The sequence below is a fragment of the Colletotrichum spaethianum genome, assembly GCF_022836535.1.
Source record: "Colletotrichum spaethianum MAFF 239500 DNA, contig24, whole genome shotgun sequence".
Classification (NCBI taxonomy): domain Eukaryota; kingdom Fungi; phylum Ascomycota; class Sordariomycetes; order Glomerellales; family Glomerellaceae; genus Colletotrichum; species Colletotrichum spaethianum.
The window spans coordinates 188,455-209,476 of NW_026054794.1; the positions used below are offsets into that span (position 1 = coordinate 188,455).

The 21,022-nt window shown below is 56.8% G+C and overlaps 8 protein-coding genes across 8 annotated transcripts; 5 read left to right on the top strand and 3 right to left on the bottom strand.

The window, feature by feature from the left end:
• Positions 1–352: 352 nt before the first annotated feature.
• On the top strand, positions 353–1,747 carry ColSpa_08711 (uncharacterized protein; the record flags this gene model as incomplete). The annotated part of the gene is made up of 1 exon (XM_049274923.1): positions 353–1,747. One exon carries the CDS (start codon positions 353–355, stop codon positions 1,745–1,747), a length of 1,395 nt encoding a protein of 464 aa, XP_049130880.1.
• A 1,187-nt stretch (positions 1,748–2,934) lies between these two features.
• ColSpa_08712 (54S ribosomal protein L4, mitochondrial) lies at positions 2,935–3,786 on the top strand (the record flags this gene model as incomplete). Its single annotated transcript, XM_049274924.1, has 2 exons — positions 2,935–3,369; positions 3,427–3,786. The coding sequence occupies 2 exons, from the start codon at positions 2,935–2,937 to the stop codon at positions 3,784–3,786; spliced, it is 795 nt and encodes a 264-aa protein (XP_049130881.1).
• A 903-nt stretch (positions 3,787–4,689) lies between these two features.
• Positions 4,690–6,582, top strand: ColSpa_08713 (rab guanine nucleotide exchange factor sec2; the record flags this gene model as incomplete). Its single annotated transcript, XM_049274925.1, has 6 exons — positions 4,690–4,735; positions 4,859–4,883; positions 4,951–5,010; positions 5,156–5,523; positions 5,581–6,120; positions 6,176–6,582. The coding sequence occupies 6 exons, from the start codon at positions 4,690–4,692 to the stop codon at positions 6,580–6,582; spliced, it is 1,446 nt and encodes a 481-aa protein (XP_049130882.1).
• Positions 6,583–7,259: 677 nt separating this feature from the next.
• ColSpa_08714 (nucleolar GTP-binding protein 1) lies at positions 7,260–9,506 on the bottom strand (the record flags this gene model as incomplete). Its single annotated transcript, XM_049274926.1, has 5 exons — positions 7,260–7,301; positions 7,385–8,627; positions 8,686–8,914; positions 8,975–9,429; positions 9,496–9,506. 5 exons carry the CDS (start codon positions 9,504–9,506, stop codon positions 7,260–7,262), a joined length of 1,980 nt encoding a protein of 659 aa, XP_049130883.1.
• Positions 9,507–10,165: 659 nt separating this feature from the next.
• Positions 10,166–10,870, top strand: ColSpa_08715 (orotate phosphoribosyltransferase; the record flags this gene model as incomplete). Its single annotated transcript, XM_049274927.1, has 1 exon — positions 10,166–10,870. The coding sequence occupies one exon, from the start codon at positions 10,166–10,168 to the stop codon at positions 10,868–10,870; it is 705 nt and encodes a 234-aa protein (XP_049130884.1).
• Positions 10,871–11,472: 602 nt separating this feature from the next.
• Positions 11,473–12,627, bottom strand: ColSpa_08716 (polyamine N-acetyltransferase 1; the record flags this gene model as incomplete). The annotated part of the gene is made up of 4 exons (XM_049274928.1): positions 11,473–11,535; positions 11,595–11,681; positions 11,740–12,153; positions 12,349–12,627. 4 exons carry the CDS (start codon positions 12,625–12,627, stop codon positions 11,473–11,475), a joined length of 843 nt encoding a protein of 280 aa, XP_049130885.1.
• A 4,364-nt stretch (positions 12,628–16,991) lies between these two features.
• On the top strand, positions 16,992–18,257 carry ColSpa_08717 (DNA damage-inducible protein 1; the record flags this gene model as incomplete). The annotated part of the gene is made up of 2 exons (XM_049274929.1): positions 16,992–17,552; positions 17,631–18,257. 2 exons carry the CDS (start codon positions 16,992–16,994, stop codon positions 18,255–18,257), a joined length of 1,188 nt encoding a protein of 395 aa, XP_049130886.1.
• Positions 18,258–18,774: 517 nt separating this feature from the next.
• ColSpa_08718 (25S rRNA (adenine-N(1))-methyltransferase) lies at positions 18,775–20,355 on the bottom strand (the record flags this gene model as incomplete). Its single annotated transcript, XM_049274930.1, has 1 exon — positions 18,775–20,355. One exon carries the CDS (start codon positions 20,353–20,355, stop codon positions 18,775–18,777), a length of 1,581 nt encoding a protein of 526 aa, XP_049130887.1.
• Between the last annotated feature and the right edge of the window lie 667 nt (positions 20,356–21,022).

A 21,022-nucleotide genomic window follows, 5' to 3' on the forward strand; every position in this document is an offset into this window, starting at 1 on the left:
CTTGAAAAGTGAGGCTCAAGGCTTACCTTTTTGATGAACCATTAATTGAGGTCAAGCGATTGTCGTCGAGCGTGGTTGATGGAGTTTTACGAGGATGAAGTTCCTAGAGGTTCTGGTAGTTGCGAAAAGGGCCTTCGCAGCCATTGGACGGCGGAGGGGGCGTGAAATTAGTGGGCTTGGAGTGAGTATCCCCACCCCCTTTGCCCGAATCCAACGTCAAGTGTAACCTATCTTTCTTCAACACCAGACGGCCTTGAGTGGTCCCCATTCAAGTCTCTATTGGCTCTCTATTGGCGCATTGTAGATACCATTTGAAATACATTCAGTTGCCAAGGACACCACCCGTGAGGACATGGCAGCAAACGCCCTGCCTGTGGAGTTGATCGAGCTCATCTTCGCCTACGTCTCTCCGGTCGACGACAAGAAAAACCTCAGGCTCTCGTGCCGCGCCTTTGCTGACGCCGGGTTCTCTTGCCTCTTTGATACAAACTTTACGCATTTGAGCTGGCGCGACGATGTCACGAGGCTAGAGAATTGGTCGCGCCACAACCGGCTTCGACGTCACCTTCGGTCCTGGACGTTGAACCTGGCGCGCCTGAACGAACACTCCGGCCGTCATGCAAGCTTCTTCCAGTACTGGTTCATGGACCCCGAGGATAGGGAGGCGGTGGTGCTGAGACAGGGCTGGGCAGAGTTTTACGAGGCCGAGGCGAAGAGGAAGAGTATCGCACCTCTTTGCACTGAAGAGGAGGAGAATGCGGAGCGGCTGGTCGATGCGGCGGGGAGGTTGGAGGCACTCGAGGAGGTGAAGATTCTGTTCAATGAGTGTCCTTATGATGGCGTGGTCTTGAGAAGGGCCTTTGCGGACCCGTCTGTGAGGTGGTTCGAGGCGCGGGAGGTGGGTACGAAATTTGAGATGCTGACTAGGGTGTTGAGGAATTGTGGTCGTTTGAAGAGGTTGCAGGTTGACCGCCTTCCCATGAAAGCGACGCCGTCTGTTGATACGGAGAGGATCTGGAGCGGGTTCGCAAAGAGCGTGGGGACAGGGCTGGAGGAGGTGAGGCTTGGTCTTGACTTTTCGAATCCGTTCGAAGAAGAGATGACCGGAGAGACAACGGAGGTCCCTCGTAGCTGGACTGAGCTCGTGGAAGTGGTGTTAGCGAGTTGTCGAAGCGTCCAAGTGTTGGAGGTTAAGCAGCATTTCTATCACCCACTCGGAGACCGGACGCGGAAGACGGGGCGGTTAAACCAAGTGCTGTTGAGGGACACCACGTGGAGGCTTACGGATCTGAAGCTTGAGGGGTTCGCGACCACGCAAGAAGAGTTGTTTGGGTTTGTAAGGAGCCAGCTCGCGACGTTGAAGAGGGTGAGGCTCGGCGGACGTGGGATCGCGAACGTGAGGGACAGGTCGAGGGGCGGGATCTGGCTCGAGATGGGGACGTGGTTTGGATTCTTTACGGGGTTGAGGAGCAGGCTGAGGGCGGAGGAGGGCGGCGGTGTGCTGAAGAAGATTCATCTCGAGGGAGACTTTCGTCAGGTAGACGAGGTCGAGGCCGAGGTCGATGGCGAAGGTAGGAGGCTGGTTGAGAAGTATGATTTCTATCCGACGACTGACGACTGTTGGAGGCCTTTGGAGACACCTGAATGGATGAGGGGGAGTCTCGCCGCGACGTGCTTGGATGGCAGTGCGTTCGCACGGTATGTTCTCGAGGACGAGGATGTGGGTTATCCCGGCTTCGCATGGTGAACTCACGGTAAGGTTTAAATGCGCTGTCGTTACATATCCCATTGCCTCGACAAACGAGGCGGTTTGGACGGCGATGGATATAGCGGTGCTTGTCACCCATCCCCGTCCGAATATCTGCGACTGCGCAGTTATTATGGCTGTAGGGTTGTGACTGGTCCTCCGTTATGGGAGATGTTGACATTTCGAGCCTGTTCATTAGCATCGCCGCTCTCGAACCAGGCAGACTCATATGTTCGTTCCCTCTGCAGGCCATGTCTACCTGACTTCCTATGTGGGAAAGGCTCTGTTCTATTTGGTTGACAACAATTACTGGACCAGATAGTCGAGAGGCCTCGAAGTCCTTTTCTGCTAATTTAACTATCATTGGCCGGGCGATTTCCTTGGATGCCCAACTGGAATGCCCCCTGTTCGAATGCTGCGGCTCCACCCGCAACTCGACAAGTTAAAAGGTTATGAGCACACACGCCGGACGAGGCCACTGAGTTTGATTCCAGCAAGTGGCTCATGCAAAAGGAGTAGACCGGGTCACTCGATTGGCAAGAGGCGTGCATTCACTGTGGCTCGACAATATAGTCTCAGTATTATTGCAGCTAATAGATTTACTGAACGGGTGATTCTAGTAGCATAAGATCTCATATACTCAAGGCTCGCTGCCTCACCACTTCGCCGTCATACCTTGAAGTTCTGCAGTGATGCCATTTCGACACCAACGACAAAGTGGCAACCTCACAAACCCCGATGAATACGGCTGATATGCCGAAGAGACAGAAAGTAAATCCGACCTCGAAAGACTCAAGGGTCGAATTGATGTTCAATTGAGCAATGTTGAGCACCAGACAAAAACCCCGTGCTAGCATCAAGGCATGTAAGAGAAAGTCGAGCATCAGCCACACGAGACTTTATCAAGCCACATATACAGTGGCTGGAGCTCCACAGCCTGGAGCGGACCCACCCGGTAGCTTGTTCACCCGCAGCCGTCGCGAATGCTCATCTGATTGGCCAGATGCTTGCCCAAATTTCTGACCAGGCGAAATAGTTCGAGCTCTCAGAAAGGGATTCATGATCCTTACCAGCAGCCTCGTTAACCCCAATTGCCAGAGATGGCGAACCCCAATGCAATGCGGCCATCGATAGGTCGCGTACTGCGGCTCCAAGAGACCCGGCAATGGCTGCCCTCAACATCAACAATGGCGGCGCAGCCCCGAGCCGCAGCAGCATGCTTCTCGACTTCGGCTGCGCACTCGGTGCGCAAGACCCGCGACAACAACCGCTTGCGAGGTGTCAGTACCATGAAGAGGACCGGTCCCCGTGAGCCGCTCTCCGTCTCGTGGGAGACGCTACCCAAGCCGGCGAACTACAAGCCTGAGGTCGCGGTGGACCCCAACCACGGGCTCTGGGGCTTTTTCTACGGCAAGAACAAGCTTATGCAGACGCCCAAGGAGGATCAGTCTCACGGCCGCGCGTGGACGGTGGAGGAGCTACGAAAGAAGAACTGGGAGGACCTCCACACGTTGTGGTATGTCTGCCTGAAGGAGCGGAACCGCATCTCGACGACGAGTCGCGAGCGGGAGAGACGCAGACTTGGATTCGGCGCCTACGAGGCCAACGAAAGGGACGAGACGGTTTGTGATCGCCCTGCTATGCGATAGAGATACGAGCGCTGACATGTACGGGTGCAGGTTGTCACAACGATGAAGGCGATCAAGCACGTTTTGACCGAGCGCTTTTACGTTTGGGAGGATGCGCGCAGGCTGGCAGAGGAAGACCCCGAGATCGACCTCTCTGGCGAGGGAGAGGCGTACACGCCCCTGTCGGGATACGAGGAGGATTTGACGAGCAACAAGTATCTGGCCGAGGAGGTTGAGGCCGCGGCTGCAGAGTCACCAGTCGTCGAGGCTCTGGTTGAGCCCGAGACTGAGAAGGAGGCCGCGCCGGCCGCGCCGCAGGCCGAGGCCAAGGAGAAGCCCACGCAGGCCGAGGCGGCCAAACCGGCGCAAAGCAAGCCTGCCGAACCCTCGCTGCCGACACCGAAGTTCTGAGCAGCCCGGTAGCTGTAATCTCTCCGTCCGGTACGAGAGCCGACGACGGGAGAGCCATGTACCATTGTATCCAGACATGTATAGACTCTTGTACGATACGAATATCTTGTGCCAGGCATATCATCTAAAAGCCGTCCAAAAAGACATCATTCCCCTGCAGACTGGCTATTGTGTACAACTTTTGTAACTAAAGCAATGCGCACGACATGACGGGGACGATTTTCATAGCTAGGTCGGATGAAAGGTCCCCCAGTAGCAAGCTTTGCATAATTATGAGGAGTAACTGAGCAATGGATGAGACTTACATTCGCATAATGTTACAGAACCGGGACGGGGAAGGGCGGGAGCTGGGTCCTGGTAGCAGGGACAAGCCCAATCACACCGCCGAGTACACCAGCCAGCCAGGAACACACAAAGAACGAGCTGGACAAAGGCCAAGGTACCTGACCTTGCCTCAGGCGGCCTCGGTCGGTCCATGTCTTCTCTGCTAGCGGTGAGCAGGTGCCCAGCGCAGAAGAGCGGGCGGAGAGCGGACCTCTTGCATGGGCCACTGGCAACGCACTGGAGCCGGACAGGCCTAGGCGAGCGCAGGCACTGGTCCCCCAGTGACACACTTGACGCTGAACCCCTCCAGAACCGCTGGACGACCCAGGTGATTACAGTAATCTAGCAATCTACGGCATAGCAGGTGGCTCTCGCCCCCCCCACTCGATCCTCCTTTTGCTGCATTTTCGGTCCCATGTCTCCCCTACGTCGCCCGCAACACCGCAACAACTTTCGCCAGACGTGAACATAACATACTTTTCTCCCCGTTCCCATTTCCACCTCCCCCCTTCTTCTGCCAAATCAACACCGATCTGCCTTATTTAATACAACAACCACCACTCCTCTCTCGCCGCAAACATGGATGAGATTGCAAAGGAATACGATGTCATCGTGCTGGGCACTGGTACGTGACGTTACGCCCATCCTCCTTTATTGCCCCGCATCGTCGCTCGTCGGCGAGTGGGGTCCCCGACTACTCGGAGGAGCTTCCTGGCTAACTGACCGACTCACCGTCTGCTGCATCTAGGCCTCACTGAGTGTATTCTTTCTGGGTAAGCAAGCTTCCGATATCATCGCCGGGTCCTTCATGGTATGCTAACACCCCTTCTCCGCATGCAGTGTCCTCAGTGTCAAGGGCAAGAAGGTCCTCCACATTGACCGCAACGACCACTACGGCGGGTAAGTTTCGACCCCCATGACCGCCATTTGCCTCCCCCTCCTTTCAGCCTCAAGGAGCCAGAGCTAACATTGAGCAGTGAGGCAGCTTCCGTGAACCTCGAGACGGTAAACATACCCGAGCTCCCTGCCTGTCCCCCGATTCGAGATCTGACTCTGTACATCCGCAGCTCTTCAAGAAGTATGGCAACTACGCACAGGGCGAGGAGCCCTGGACGAAGTACGGCCGTCTGAATGACTGGAACATTGACCTCGTCCCCAAGTTCCTCATGTCCGCTGGCGAGCTGACCAACATTCTCGTCTCGACCGACGTCACACGATACCTCGAGTTCAAGCAGGTCGCTGGCAGCTACGTCCAGCAGGGCCAGGGCTCCAAGGCCACCGTTGCCAAGGTTCCCTCCGATGCCGGTGAGGCCCTGCGCTCGCCCCTGATGGGCATCTTCGAGAAGCGCCGCATGAAGAGCTTCATCGAGTGGGTTGGCACCTTTGACCTCAAGGACCCCGGCACGCACAAGGGTGAGTACAGCCACTGAGAAGCTTCAAGCAATCGCGAAAGTGGCTAACATGCGTAAGGTCTTGACATCAACAGGGTCAGCATGAAGGAGGTCTACGACAAGTTCGGCCTCGAGACCGGCACTCGCGACTTCATCGGCCACGCCATGGCCCTCTTCACCAGCGATGAGTACCTCAACAAGCCCGGTAGCGCCCCGGAGGCCATCGAGCGCATCCGCCTGTATGGCACCTCCGTTGCCCGTTACGGCAAGTCTCCTTACATCTACCCTCTGTACGGTCTCGGCGAGCTTCCCCAGGGTTTCGCGCGTCTGTCGGCCATCTACGGAGGTACCTACATGCTCAACACCAACGTCGACGAGGTGCAATACGAGGGCGGAAAGGCTGTCGGCATCAAGGCCACTATGACTGGCGTTGAGGAGATGAAGTTCGAGACCAAGGCCAAGATGGTTCTTGGCGACCCCAGCTACTTCCCTGGCAAGGTCAAGGTTGTTGGACAGGTCCTGCGTGCCATTTGCATTCTGAAGCACCCTCTGGCCGGTACCAACGACGCCGACTCGTCGCAACTCATCATCCCCCAGTCCCAGATTGGCCGCAAGAACGGTAAGTTTGGGAGCATGCAGCAAGATGTCTCGACAGGATGACTGACCAAAACTAGATATCTACATCGCCTGCGTCTCATCGGCACACAACGTTTGCCCCAAGGGCTACTGGATTGCCATCGTCTCGACCATTGCCGAGACCAACGCCAACCACCACGTCGAGCTTCAGCCCGGTCTGGAGCGTCTCGGCCAGATCGAGGAGCAGTTCATGGTAAGCAAGATTCCGCAGGAGATTCTGTACGAGGCACACAACCCTAACGGTTTTCAGGGTGCTCCCATCCCCATCTACGAGCCCACGGACAACGGTACCGGCGACAACGTCTTTGTCTCCAAGAGCTACGACGCCAGCAGTCATTTCGAGAGCACGACCGACGACGTCAAGGATATTTACCGCCGCGCCACCGGCGAGGAGCTCAAGGTCGAGGGCCTGAGGGAGGGCCTCCAGGTTGCGGGCGAGCAGTAGGCGCGAGGTTGATTTCATGGAATGGTTGCTGGAAGCAGGGGGGAGCCAGGTCTGAGAGGCATTAAGCCCTCATACATCACAACAGACGACAATCCGGAGTAGAATATATACCTCGGACGTAAACATCTTAGGGTGGTGCTCTTCAAAGTTATTTCAAGCCAAATTACTGCACTCTTGGTTCATCGACTATTATCATGTGTCTTGTGTCACGACGTGCCATGCGCACATTGAATTAGGGCCATGGACTCAATCTCAGGTTTCTCATTCAGGGTATTCAACGGTCTTTTGGTCGTGGCCTCTGTGGCCGAACAACCGTAAACGACGCGTACAAATCAGAGCAACCGCGACGCTTTTGATGTACGTTTCTCAAAAGGCTGTACGAAGTTCCTCCGTCCTTCTCCCGCGCCTCCGGCATGTACCGCGTCCCATCTAACCCCCCCGTGCTACGGTCGGTAGGTAGATGGCTCCCCGCCCCACATGCCCCCTCTTCCCCGTCTTCTTTTTTTCTGGTGACCGCCACGTGAATGAAGGAGCAAGAAAACAAACAGACCAAACGCCGCCATGCCGAAAAAGAAAAGGGGAAATCAAAAGGGTTCCGAAAACAACAATGAGCATATCTACTTTTATTCTCTTTCCGTAAACATCCATTACCGTCTTCCCACCGCTGGCTGGGCGTCTTAACGTCTCTGGTTCTTGCCCAAGCCACGCTTGCCGGCAACCTAGGTGGGGGGGTGTTAGCATGATGTCGCGAAGGGGGGGCCTTGGGCCGGGGGGCGAGTGAGGACAGGGAATCAAAACTTACCAAATGTCTTTGCAGAGAAACAGTGGTGTGGCGATCACCCTCACCCTGTCTGGCCATGCGGTTCCTCTTCTTCTGGGACAGCTTGGCGAGGCGATCGGCCTTGGTGCGGTCTTCGACGTCCTGGACACCGTCCTCGCGGCGGTTGACGATGGGGGCACGGCTCTGGCTGCGGGCGCGGCTGTGGGAGCGGAGACGCTCCTTGGGGGTGGCGTCCATGTCCATCATGTCGACGTCCTCGGTGCCGGCGCGGGAGCGGGCGGCAGAGCGGCCGCGGGGGCGGGACTGGGCGCGGGCGCGGTTGACAATGTCGGTGGTGTCGACACCGAGCTGGTCGAGGGCGTCGTCCATCTGGGACAGCGGCACCTTCTGGGACTTGCGCGGGATGATGGCCTGGTTCTTGAGGCGCTTCTTCATCTTGGCCTCGTTGCGGATGAGGGCCTGCTTCTCGCGGATCAGCTCGGCCTTGGAGAGCACGTCGGCCTCCTCCTCGTCGTCGAGCTCCTCGTCCGACTCGTAGTAGCCCTCCTTCTCGAGGCGCTCCTCCTCCTCCTCGAGCGCCTGCAGCTTGGCGTCGATCTCCGGGTCGATGAAGTCGTAGACGTTCTGGCCGTTCCACACCTCGGGGATCTTGTCGTGCTTCCACTCGGGGTTCTTGAGCAGCCAGTCCTGGCGCATGTCCACGCTGTAGACGCCGGCGCCGCCGTTGTCGGCCTCGACGTCCTTGGCGAGGCGCCGGCGCTCAGGGTCGTCGCGGTCGTACTTCTTGAGGTTCTTGACGCCCTCGGGGATGAAGGTCTGCAGAGGCTGGGCGGTGCCGGGCTGGGCCACGTGGATACGGGCCATGACGTCGGCGAGGCGGCCGCCAATGTTGCCGCTGCTGTTGGTGCCGGCGCTGAGCTTCTGGGAGACGCGCTCGGCGATGAGACGCTCGCAAACGGTGTTCTTGACGCTCTGGACGCCCTCCTGCGTGTTGCACGACAGCTGGAGCATCTCAACCTCGCCTGACTTGAGCAGGCCCTGAAGCTGCGCCTGGGTGGCGGCGTCGAGGTCCTCGGGCTTGACGACGTCGATCTTGTTGACGACGATGAAGACAATCTTGTTCTGGAACAGGGGCTTGATGCTCTGGAAGAGGTTGATCTGGGCCTGGATCGAGTAGCCGCACTGCTCACTCAGATCCATGAAGTACAGGATGGCGGAGCGCAGATGGGCAATCGCGGTAACGGACTGCATCTCAATGGTGTTCCTGCGCAACGGTCAATATCTCTATCCCACGGATCTTGCGAGGCTGGTTGTTTGCTTACATCTCCTCGAGGGGGTGGTCGAGAATACCGGGGGTATCAATGCACTGGAAACGAAGGTACTTGTAGTCAAAGTGACCGCAGAAGAGCGACTTGGTCGTGAAAGCATACGGCTGGACGTCGACGTCGGCTCTGGAGACAGACTTGAGGAAAGAAGACTTTCCGACGTTGGGGAAACCCGTGATGAGCAGGGTTCTGGTGTTGGGGTCGATCGAGGGAAGACGACCAAGATCTGGGTTGCATGTCAGTGAGTTCAAGCGCGCCCGGAAAGAAGCTGTATCTTGTCACTTACGCTGTCTGACCTGGTCAAGGTACACCAAAGGGTCCTTGAGGCGCTTGATGAGCGTCGCCATGCGACCAAGCGCGGCGCGCTTCAGCTGCTTGCACTGGAACAGCGACTGGCCATACTTGAGAAGGCGAACGTAGTCTCTGGAGATGGTCTCGATGAGGTGCTTGGCGGTGGACAACTGGCCGAGGGCGATCTTGAAGTGGTCGGCGTCGTAGAGGGTGTTGATCAGGTCTTTGTGGAAGGGGTGGATGTCGTTGAGACGAGGGAACGACTCGATGATCTGGCCGAGCTTCTCGCTGATGGTCTCCTGGGTGAACTTGACCTTGCGGGTGTAGAAGCCGCGGATTCTCGAGATCTTGAAACCGGATCGGATCTGGGTCGGCAGCCGGCGCTGCGTCCTCGAGAGGACGATGTCGAGAAACTCTTGCGAGTTGGGGACCGGGGGGAGGTCCTTCCACCTATAGTTCACGGGAATTAGCAAAACTGTATCGGAGAATAGAGGCGCGGGACACCATCGAACGTACTGAGTCTTCATTTTGGGCGTCTGGGGGTCTGCGTTGGAGGAAGAGAAAAACTTGAAGCAGAGTCCTCAGATGTTGCGATCGGTCAAGGTGCACCGTCGGTGAACTGGACGAAGCACTCAGGATGGGGGGCGAACCTCCTGCACACAAAAACTTTTCGGTTTGCTTATCTTATCAGACGCACGGACGAAAAGTGCCAAAGCGACGGGGCCTGGCATCTCATCCTTGGCGCCCGTTTTTTTCTGCTGTGTGCTCCTTCTACCACCTACTTTGAACTATTCCAGACCCAGTGATGGCCCATTACCGATACCTGTACTCTCCATGCATTCGTCGGTTTTCTGGGTCTATAGAGCAATGCTAACCTTTTTTCATGAAATTTTTGGCTTGAAATGTTGCTGAGCCTACTGTGCAATAGTGTCTCGGCGGGTTAAAGTGAGTACATGCAGGGACTGCGGACTCCTCTTCCCGACTTTTTTTTTTTTGATCGAATTTTCTTGGTGGGGCACGTCCCGCGGGGCAGACGACTATCGATGGAGGGGTATCCGGAGCTGTCCTTCGATTTTTGAAGACTCTCATCCACCAGCCTGTGACAAGCCAAATTCTGGAAGACCGACCCCAACCCTCACGCCTTGTTTCTCCCGTTCCAAAGGAAACCCAAATAGCCCCATTCAAAATGGCCTCCCAGCTGCCCCCCTACAAGCAGGACTTCCTCAAGGCCGCCATCGACGGTGGCGTCCTGAAGTTCGGCTCCTTCGAGCTCAAGTCGAAGCGCATCTCCCCTTACTTCTTCAACGCCGGCGACTTCTACCGCGCCGACCTTCTCCGCGCCATCTCGCTCGCCTACGCCCACACCGTGATTGAGGCGGCCGAGGCCACCGGCCTCGCCTTTGATGTCGTCTTCGGCCCGGCCTACAAGGGCATCCCCCTCGCGACCTCGACTACCGACAAGCTCGCCGAGCTCGACCCGGCCCGCTACGGCACCACGTGCTACTCGTTCGACCGCAAGGAGGCCAAGGACCACGGCGAGGGCGGCAACATTGTCGGCGCGCCCCTCAAGGGCAAGAAGGTCCTGATCGTCGACGACGTCATCACCGCCGGCACCGCCAAGCGCGAGGCCATTGCCAAGATCCGCAAGGAGGGCGGCGAGGTCGTCGGCATTGTTGTTGCGCTCGACCGCATGGAGAAGCTGCCCGCCGCCGACGGCGATGACAGCAAGCCCGGCCCCAGCGCCCTGGGCGAGATCAAGAAGGAGTACGGCATCCCCATCTTCGCCATCCTGACGCTCGACGACATCATTGAGGGCGCCAAGAGCTTCGCTTCCGCCGAGGACATCAAGCGGACGGAGGAGTACCGTGCCAAGTACAAGGCCACCGACTAAATTCTCGGGGAAAGGGGGCTTGGTTTGGTTGGAGGGTTTAAAAGCTGGAATTATGGCATCGGTGTCGGGTCTGGCTCATAGTCAGTGGTTGGCGCTCATAGGGATGGACAACTTCGTCGGGCCTCTTTGGGTCAGGCGCATAGGATGATAAAAGCGATCTGGGAAGCGGCGTGCGCATATGAAAATACCTCACGCGGAAATGAACACCAAAAGTATGGGGTTTAACAGTAAAACTCTTGTGGTATTTCCCTTGCTCATCTCTTCTCAGAGGCAAGGGCACTCTATGTCATGATCCTCGTCCGGTCGTTTGCCTCAACGTGCGTGTCCGATACCGTTTTTGGAGATTTTTCATCCCACGGGTATCGTTACGCGGGAGGTAAAGAAAGCAAGAAAAGAAAAAAGCAAAGCCATTAATCCATGCAAACGTGCAGTCGTCTCATCCCGGCGACCGCGGTGTATGCACCCATGTACCCATCATCCTTTCCCGTTTATTCGTTCGGAACCGAAAGACTATGAAAGTCTCGTCCCTCGATGAGAGAGCACAGGTACAGAACGGACGGTTAAAGCCCTCAACGGACACCCTTGAGGCGGAGGGCGCGGTTCTACTCGTCTTGCGTCAAAAGGGCGTCGATGGATTTCTTGGGGGGCCCGGAGAGGTCAAAGACCTATTGAAAAGGGTGTTAGTCATCAACTGTGAGGGGATGAGAGTCACAAATTTCCTTACCATGTCATTCCAATTGCCGCCGGCGAAGGAGGTCTTGCTGCGACCAAGACACCTGAAGCCAAAGCGCTGGTAGTAACTAACCATCCACTGTGCCATGTCAGTATCGACCAGCAACGAAGGAAATAGGATGCATTAGTGAACTTACGTCCTGGCAAATCAGAGCGATACGATCAGCAATACCGGACTCGTTGATCTGCTGCAGGTATGCCTTCATGAGCAGCCTGCCCAGGCCGCAATTTTGCAACTTGGGAAGGATGGCAAAGGAGTGAAGGCAGAGGGTGCGGCCCATGACCTTGTGGCCGAGACTCGAGTCCTTGCACGACTTCTGGGTGCGCCAGTTCTCAGGATAGGCCATGTCTTCGTCGGTGACAACGGGGCCGTTGCCGAGGGTCGCGAGGACGTGACCGAGCAGAACCATCTTGGCCTCGTCCGCGCGACCAGTCTCAACGACACTGGCGACTGCGATAGTCGGGAGCGGGAAGCCCTCGGCCTTGCTCGGGACAATGCTGCAGAAGAGTCCAGTGCAGATGTTTGAGCAATTCGAGAGGCGGTACTCGAACTAGGATGATGTGTAAGTATGAGTGAGGGTTGGAGCACCAACGGCATTTGGAAATGCACCCCACGATGGTCTCATTCTCGCGCGAATCGAGCAACTCTCGAGGCAAACCACGGGGACTCGAAGGCAAGCGGCTCAGAGGCAGCAGGATATCAAGGGAGGGGTAAACGACGAAAACGAGGGACATGTAAAACTCACCTTCTCGCGCGCAGTGCGGTGATCAGGGTCGGGAAAAGCAGCCTCGTCGAGAACGACGCAAGAGTCGACGTTGGACTCGGTAAGTGGCAGAACCAAGGGACTCCAGCGGAACGGCAAGTCACACAGGCTCAGACGGCCCGAAGCGCGTCTCTTTTTGAGGTCGGAAATAGACTTCTGGGCATCGACGTAGGACTCGTCGCCATAGTCGGAATCGTCGATAGCGCAGTCGGATGCGTTGCCGTCCGCCTTCGCGATGGGGGGATCCTTTTTATCAGGCATGGCGAAGAGCTGGTGGAAGATGATGTAGCCTGGTTCTTGGACGGTAGTTGGAGGAAATGAGGCTTGATGGTGAGAGAAGTATACGATGTGGGGGAGGGTAAGGAGGATTGAAGTATGAGAGAAATGCTTGGACACAGAGAGAAGGGCCAAGGTAATCAGATAAGTGCCTTCCTCTGTCAAGTTATTCCTTGCTGATTTGTAAAGAAGAGAAAGGATACCACGACAAAGCGAAAGCAAGGCTCAAAGCGGAGGCCAGACAAGGCGGGCGCTGCCGCTGGTGCGCCGGGCGACTGATTGAGCGGGTGCAGACACGGAGGGCGACGGATGACACCGGCGATTCAACTCGGCGCTGACGTTGCAGGGCGGGGCCGGATGGGGCTGTGAATCAGGTAATGGGCGGCCGAATGACCGATATCCTAGGCCGGTTGAGCACCAAAGTTCCGGGGGCAGAGCGGGTGTCGGACAGCGGATAACAGAGGAAGAAAGCCTAAAGTGGTCTCGGGCTGAGACAGGCGGCACAATGCGCTGTGACGGGCGAGAACAGGAATGGCGAGTGCAGGTGCGGATGACCTGAGCCAAAGGAGAAAAGGGGACAAGGCCAGCGCAAAAGTATGAAGTTGGTAGAAAAGCAGTTGGATTTGCGCTGGTCTGGAAGAAGATGAAGAAGGAATTGGAGTTCAATGGCTTGCCATTACATAGGAAACATACTCCATTGGATGCGCCCGAGCTGGCATGGTGTATGATGTGTTTGTCGCGTGACTGACCTATCCGCAATGGCACAGTTGTGTGGCCTGTTTGGCCCATGGGCGACTTCGTGCCAGTCTCCATCTTATTGCCCCTCTTCCTTGAGATTCCTCTGGTTGCGACGTTAGGCTAGATGATGCGGTTGATGCTGTGTCTCTTCTGTAAGATGGTAGGGTAAGGAAATACCCGTTTGCAAGGCAATGCGGTTAACAATGGATCCCATCGCCTTCTTTCAGTTCAGTTCAAGCCCCCAAGGGCAAGGGCAAAGCTGGTTTGATGGTCTTGAGAGGCTGTACAGTTGGAGAGGCTGTACAGTTGGGGAGACTGTAACCGAAGGTGAGGATCACTGACTTAACATGTACCTTTTCCCCACAATGAGCCAACCTCTACCGCACAGTGGCACAGCGAGTACTGAGCAGCGTCGGCCCAAAAGGAACGGAATCTGCTAGGATGGCTTTGTTTTCTAATGGTTACCATCGACATCGACGGATTGTCTGTAAGTTAGTCCCAGCCAGCTGTCAGTGCACCCCAGTGACCCAGGCAGGCATCAGGCAACGAATAGCAATAGACAGTGGCTTTTTAGGGAAAGGGTGACAAAAGGAGTGCAGAGTTCGGACTTTTAAGAAAGCCGTAAGCAGGCGAACATGTTAGTTGCCAGGCCTTGGCTGACAGGTTTATTGCTCCTTTGCCCTGACTATACATAATGCAGCTTGGTCTATCGTGTTTATACTCCACCGTCGGCCGCCCTCGGAACCTCTTCCAAAATATGCACTATCCGCTTTGGACTTTCTGCTGCAGCACATAGTCGGAGGTTGCCGTCACTCATTGAACTGCGTGTGATGGGCAAAGACGGGTCTGACTGAAGGGCCCCAGACCCAGACCCAGGCCCAGACCCAATGTCTCGTCTAAATCCGAGGAACCGAGGAACTGAGCCGGAAAACTGAACTGCGGTATGCCCACACCTGCCAGAGTTAACCAAAGCGGACGTAAGTGCAGCATCGATTTTCGAGAATCTTTCCGGGACAGCGATCCAGAGTTGCATTGCCCCGCCTCGCTGTCGCATATGCAGCAGGCTCAATAAGGCCTAGATATGTGAGGCACTTTTGGACCCGACGGCGTCAGATGAGCGCAGTCTGAATGATCCGAGCGAGGTGCGACTCAACCCCTCTTGGACAAGGTTGTCTGAGTTGTCTTGGACTCGGTGATGAAAGGTTATAAGTTGCTTAGGCTGAGAAGGTGAATCGCGGTTCCCGGGAGAACTCGATAGGACAGAAGAAAGCAGCTGGTGGGAAACACTGAATGCCAAGCAGCTGCAAAAAGGCTCGTATTGGGTCTCGGAGTCGATCGACTGGAGAGCCCAGCATCGAGCTGACTAGAGTTCCGACCCTCCAGCGGAGTTAACAGAGCCGATCACTCGACTTTGAGATGACATTGGTGAGACAACGTTGAGCGGCCCCAGATTGGAAGGGTTGATCCTCCTCTTACCAGGTCATCCCACATGCTGTCTCAGACATTCATCTTCGGCACTTGCAAATGCGTCTGGAGCAATGAGCGTGGCTTGCTTCGCAGCCTCTTTGGCGTGACGGGAAGGGCACCGCCAACCATGTTGGGAGCATTCTCTATCAGTATACAAGCAGAAAAGAAATATTCGGTCGGGCCTCGCGAGACAATGTCAGGCAGCCCGACATGATGCAAGGCACGGGCTGCACCTTTCTCGTCTTGGTCAGATTTTGTAGAATATGAGGAAGCATGTGTTGATACGTTACGCTTCCCGTCAAGGCTAATGCAGAAGTGTGGCCTCGCATGCCGCAATCATGTATAAAAAACGGCTTGCATGCTTGTCCCGCGTGTAGCCTGAACGATGGGCAGCATCCAGACGGCGCGAATGGGGTCGAGGTATGCTATTAGGCAGGCCCATGCAGATTGCATACTAACTTTGCGAGCGTCAGACAAGTTGGTCCTACTTTCCTTCAGCTTCAGGTACGGTGCCCGTATGTTTGTCATCATCGCACAGAAGCCCACAGGTGGTGTCGAGCGAGAGAGATGTCGCCGGGGGCTTTCGATTGGTGGCCATTTCGATGATCCGTGACCTACCTGTATCCATTTCTGTACCGTAGTGTGTACTGGGCAAACTGAAGACAATTCAGGCGGGAGGGGGGAAACAGAAACAGATCTCAAGTTTTGCACCCTGATCAGGACGGAAGTACCTTGACTACCTACCTACCTTAATCGCTTGCAAGGATGCTCTCAATCGCTTTCTTGGCTCGCGCAGCTGCCGCAGGTTTACGTCAGGTAGCAGACGGCTCATCGCGCGTCTGCCGATACTTGGAAGGTACTTTGGGGCTTAGTCAACGATTAGCTCGTGGGGCTGATATGCCGGCTAGAGGGGGGGACTTGCCTGCAATGCTGTGTGGCCTCAGCAACCTCGGGGCTGGGAAGCGGGTAAGCAGTGCTCAGTGAAGCCAAATACGCCCCCTGAAGGGCAAGGAAGGAATGTTGGAGATGGAGGGCAATGTACATAGGACTACGTGCACTTTGCGCCGTGTGTCCAACGGAACGGGATCGTCGGGTTAAAACAAGCTGCCAGTGTTGTTGTACTGTGGAGTTAGTTGTTAACAGTCTGGCCGGACAAACAGACCTAGGCCCAGCAAGCGGGCAAGTTCCTGTGGGCTTCCATCAGCTTCCGCTCGGCGTGGCCACTGGCTAGTGCTTCTTTCTCCCCTGCGCCACGCTTACAGTACACAGGTATGTACTATGTGTTTACGCACGCAGTACAGCATTCGGTTTGCTCTGTCCTAGCCTGGCCTGTCCTGTCCTGTCCGGTCCGGTCCTGGCCTGGCCACCCACGCCCCCATCCCATCCCCGTCCCCCGTCGCCCCCCGTCCCGGGCCAACTGCAAGCTAGTGTACAGAACGCAAACGGGGGAAACGTAGGGGTCTCGTCACTGCACCCACTTTCTTGACGAAACACTCAAAAGGGTACCTCTGTGGTGGCACGAGCTCTCTACCCTGCTCTACCTACCTACCTACCTTACTCTGTGTCTTCCACCTTCGCTCTTCCGCCTCCCTTGCCTTACCTCAAGAACCCCCCGTCGACGCATCTCATTCCTGCTGTCCAATCATCCAACACAGCCCAACAACTCCGTCATCCAATCGAAACTTTTTTTCCCCTTCCTTCCTCAGAGCGCTCCTCCAGTCGAGACCGTTATACGCTTCTATCCTCCAACTATTTACTTTTTGGATGAGACGTCATCTGTTGTGTTGCCTGAATTCTGGCCCCTCCACAAAGCACACCCCTCCTTCACCCGCAGCTCCGTGCTGAGCCTAACTTCCACTTCGCTTTCGTAATCGTGAAACTCAACGGCTTGTCAGCAGCTTTAGGTTCTTCTGCCTTGTTTCTCACCGCCTGAGAACCGTCCCGCCATTAACCAGCTGGGTAAAGAAGACTGAACAAGAGCCCTCCTGCACCAGGACAATCGCCCACCATGTAAGCTTTGCTGTTCACAGTGAAACCAAATAAGTCTTCCGACTGACAGTTATCCCGCCAGGCGCATCACACTGAGCATAACGAACCCCGAGATTGAGGACCAGGATCTTCTTACGCTGGAGATCTTTCCGGACATGCCTGTATCGACCCTCCGCGAAGCTATCCAGGCCGAGACCACGATCGCTCCTACATCCCAACACCTCTACCACAACGGTCGCTTGATCCAGGATGATACCAAGACGATGGAGCAGCTGCAGATTGCCGACGGCGAGATGCTGGCACTGCACGTGAGGGACATGCAAGGAAGCACTGGTGTGCCGGACCAGGGTAGAAGAGGTCCGCCGCGCCGACGACCGGGAGGACAAGACCCGGAGCTCATCCGCCTACAAATCCTCGGCGACCCCAACCTGCGTGCCGAAGCCACCCGCCAGCAGCCCCAGCTCGCCGCCGCGCTTGACGACCCGCAGAGATTCGCCCAGCTTTTCAACGACAGCTATGACCGAGAGCAGAGAGAACGCGAGGAGCGCCAGAGACAGATTGCACGGCTGAACGAGGACCCCTTTGATGTCGAGGCCCAGGCTAAGATCGAGGAAATGATCCGCCAGGAGAGAGTCATGGAGAACCTCCAGAACGCCATGGAGCATAACCCCGAAGGTATGGATGGCACGGGCGGCGACGCGCCGGACGTCGGAACCGTAAGCTAACTCCACACAGTGTTTGGACGGGTACACATGCTGTATGTCGACGTCGAGGTGAACGGTCACAGAGTAAAGGCACTCGTCGATTCTGGAGCGCAGGCCACGATCATGTCTCCGTCGTGCGCCGAGGCCTGCGGCATCATGAGACTTGTCGACAAGCGATTCGCAGGAGTGGCCCGTGGTGTAGGCACCGCCAACATCATCGGTCGCGTGCACTCCGCCCAGATTAAGGTCGGCTCAATGTTCCTGCCTTGCAGCTTCACTGTCATGGAGGGCAAGCAGGTGGAGCTTCTTCTCGGTCTTGACATGCTCAAGCGTTACCAAGCCAGCATCGACTTGGCCAAGGACAAGCTGATCATCCAGGGCGAGGAAGTGCCGTTTTTGGGCGAGGCCGAGATTCCCAAGGAGAGCGAGGAGGCTTTGGAAGAGGAACCTAGGCTACCGGGACCTGCCGGTACGACCATTGGTCAACGTTCTGGTGTCGTCAGCGGTCCGCAGGGCGCTGCCGCGGCCGCGCCGCAGCAGAACCCTCCTCAGCAGGCGCAGCAGGCGCCTCAGCAGCAGGCTGCGGCTCCGAGCTTCCCCGAGGAACACATCAATCAGCTTATGGCCTTGGGGTTCCCTCGAGAGGCCGCTGTCAATGCGTTGCAAGCAACAGGTGGCAATGTCGAGTTCGCCGCCGGTCTCTTGTTCGGGGCATAGACTGCTTCAGGGGCGCATCGGGTATTGTTTTGGTTGAGCAGGGCCTGCATAGAACGGACGCATGGTCGGAACGGTTGGCATGAACGGTTACGGAACACTCGACTTGGGAGGTAACTTAGACTCGTCGTGGTGCATACGCAGATTGACGCGGGTTGCATTGAAGCGAACGATAGAGCATTTCCACACGTTGAGACCTTGATAATACAACCCTGGATTAGCGTTCAAAGGCCTTGCGTTGAACGGCCTTCCTGCCAATGTCTTCGTCCCCTCAAATCACTGTGACTTGTGCCATGTGCCTTATGGATCAATGATGGCGAAGACGACGACGACAACGACGACGACGGCGAGCACTTCGCGCTAGGCCAAGCACAACGACAGCTTGCTCTGACCGAAATTACAAATCTGTTTTCGAGCGAGTTTCGGGTCCGCGAAACCCCCTTGTCCCAGCATAATCTAAGCAGATGTAACTTTTTATTTACCAAGCACACACACCCCCGGAAGCATACAGACAACCGGATCACCGGATCTTGTACACGCACGGCTTCAAGATGGCCGTCTCGTCCACCTTGTCCTCCTCCGTGTCCCACACGAAGCGCTTCTGCTTCTTTTCCTTTTCGACGAAGCCGGCCGCCTTGGCCGCAGCGAGACCCTTGCCCTTGGTGGGCGCCGCGCCCTTGATGAAGCGCATCTTGACAAACATCCTGTTGGACAGGTCCACGGCGCCCCTGTTGCCCTCGCCCTCGCCCGCCAGCACGAAGCCGCGCTTCCTCAGGGCCTCGACAAAGGCCGACACGTCCGTCTCGCCGCGCTTGTCCTCGTGGCCGTCGACCTCGACGGCGAGGGCGACGCGGTCCGCATCCGTCTCCTCCGGCTCGCCGCCCTTGGCCTTCTTGGTTGCGGCGGCGGCGGCCGCCGCCTTCTTGCGGTTTCCGACGCTGTGCGAAACGACGGCGTTCTTCTGGCGCACGGGGCCGAAGCGGGACTTGATCTCAGCGACCCAGAGCTCGCCCTTCCAGTGGAGGATGCGGTAGGCCTCCTCGACGAAGTCGATCCAGTTGGTGCCCATGAGCGCGAGGCAGAAGATGGCGACGTCGACCGAGTCGTCGGCCAGCGGCAGGTTGGCGATGTCGGCCTTGATGACGTGCTTGGCGGGGGAGTGCAGGTCGTAGCTGAGGACGTTGAGCTTGAGCTTCTTGGCCTCGGGCTCCAGCGTCGACGCGAGGCGGGCGTCGCCGCAGCCCAGGTCCGCGACGTGGCACACGCCGTCGGTGCGCGGGAGCGGGGCGGGCCCGGAGGGCACGGGTTGCGCCCCGGGACGGCCGCGGGCGTTGGGGTAGCGGGCCTTTGCGCGGAGCTTGATGTCGCGGATGTACCCGTCGACGGGGTTCTCGGGCCAGACCTCGACCTGACGGCGGAACCCTTCGTGGTACTCGGAGAACATCTCAGGTGAGTCCTCGAAGAGCTGGTAGGCCTCAGCCGACGGGCGGGTGTAGAGCGTCTCGTTGAGGTGGCGGAAGCGCGCCGAGATGAGCTTTTGCCGCATGGAGCGCTGGAGCGGGGTGAGCTTGGCCGCGGGCGGCGGGACGGGGGGTACGGAGGCGGCGATGGCGGCCGCGGCTTCCTTGGTCGCCTTCTTCTTGTCCTCGGCAGTGGGTTCCTTGCTGGGCGTTTGCTTCTGGGCCTTGGAGGGGGTTCCCGAGGATGGCTCATCGTGCTTGCTCGGCTTGTCCTTCTTCTGCTTCTTGTCCTTCTTGTCGGACCTGGGCGTCTCCTGTGCGTCTCCTTCGCTCTTCCTGTCCTTCTTTTGCTTCTTGCTCGGCTTGGGGGTGGTCGCCTCGTCGGCGTCGTCGTCCTCAACCTCGTTCGCCGGCGCAGCTCTTTTGCCCCCCTTCTTGGACTCGTCATCCTTCCCCTCTCCAAACACACGCTGGTTGACCATGACCGAGTTCGCACCCGTGCCGGGGATCTTTTCCTCCTTGTTGGCCCTCTTGCGCTTCTTCGCGCTGTTGTTCTTCGACGTGTTGTTCTTCTTCTTGCCGCTCTGAGTTTCGGGCTTCAGGGCGTCCGCCGAGACGGACCATCCTGGTACGGCGAACATCTTGAGAAATGCCTGGAGTGGTTCGCAGTGCTTGGTTTATGTGACGACGCCAAGGGAATATGAAAGTGGTGTTGTAATGGGTGAGTTGTAGCTCATGCTCATGCTCAGTCTCAGTCTCATGCCTCATCCACTTTGAATTTTTTTTTTCCCTTCCCTTCCCCAGAGAATCGCTTATCGCACCCCTGCCTACTGATCGGCGCTAGGATGGGATAAGTGAGGGTGGGCCGTGCGCCCCCCACCTCTCTTTCCTCCCATTTACCACAGCTGCATCCCGCGGCTTCTTCTCATCCCCATCCTCGACGTCTACCTTGCAGAACCTCTGAATTCCTCGCCGTCTTTATTACGTAATCGTTTCTATCACGGCTCAGGGCTTGCGGCAACCGGTTGAGTCTGCCGAGGAGAACGGCAAGAATGACGATGAAATCGACGTTGGAGCTTTTGTTGTATGACCGTGGCCAGTGGATTGTACCAGCAACGGTAACGTCTTGTTGATGTTGGAATCTGATGCGGACCAGGAAGATGCCATTGTCAACTATCAATCATCAATCTGGAGCCTCGCTCGACCATGCAACGGCCTTGCGTTAGCTGATCTAGATCCTCTGATATGGCTGCAATGGCGGCTGCCACATCTCAACAAGGCGGTCTGGTGCCACCTTTTCAACAGCAG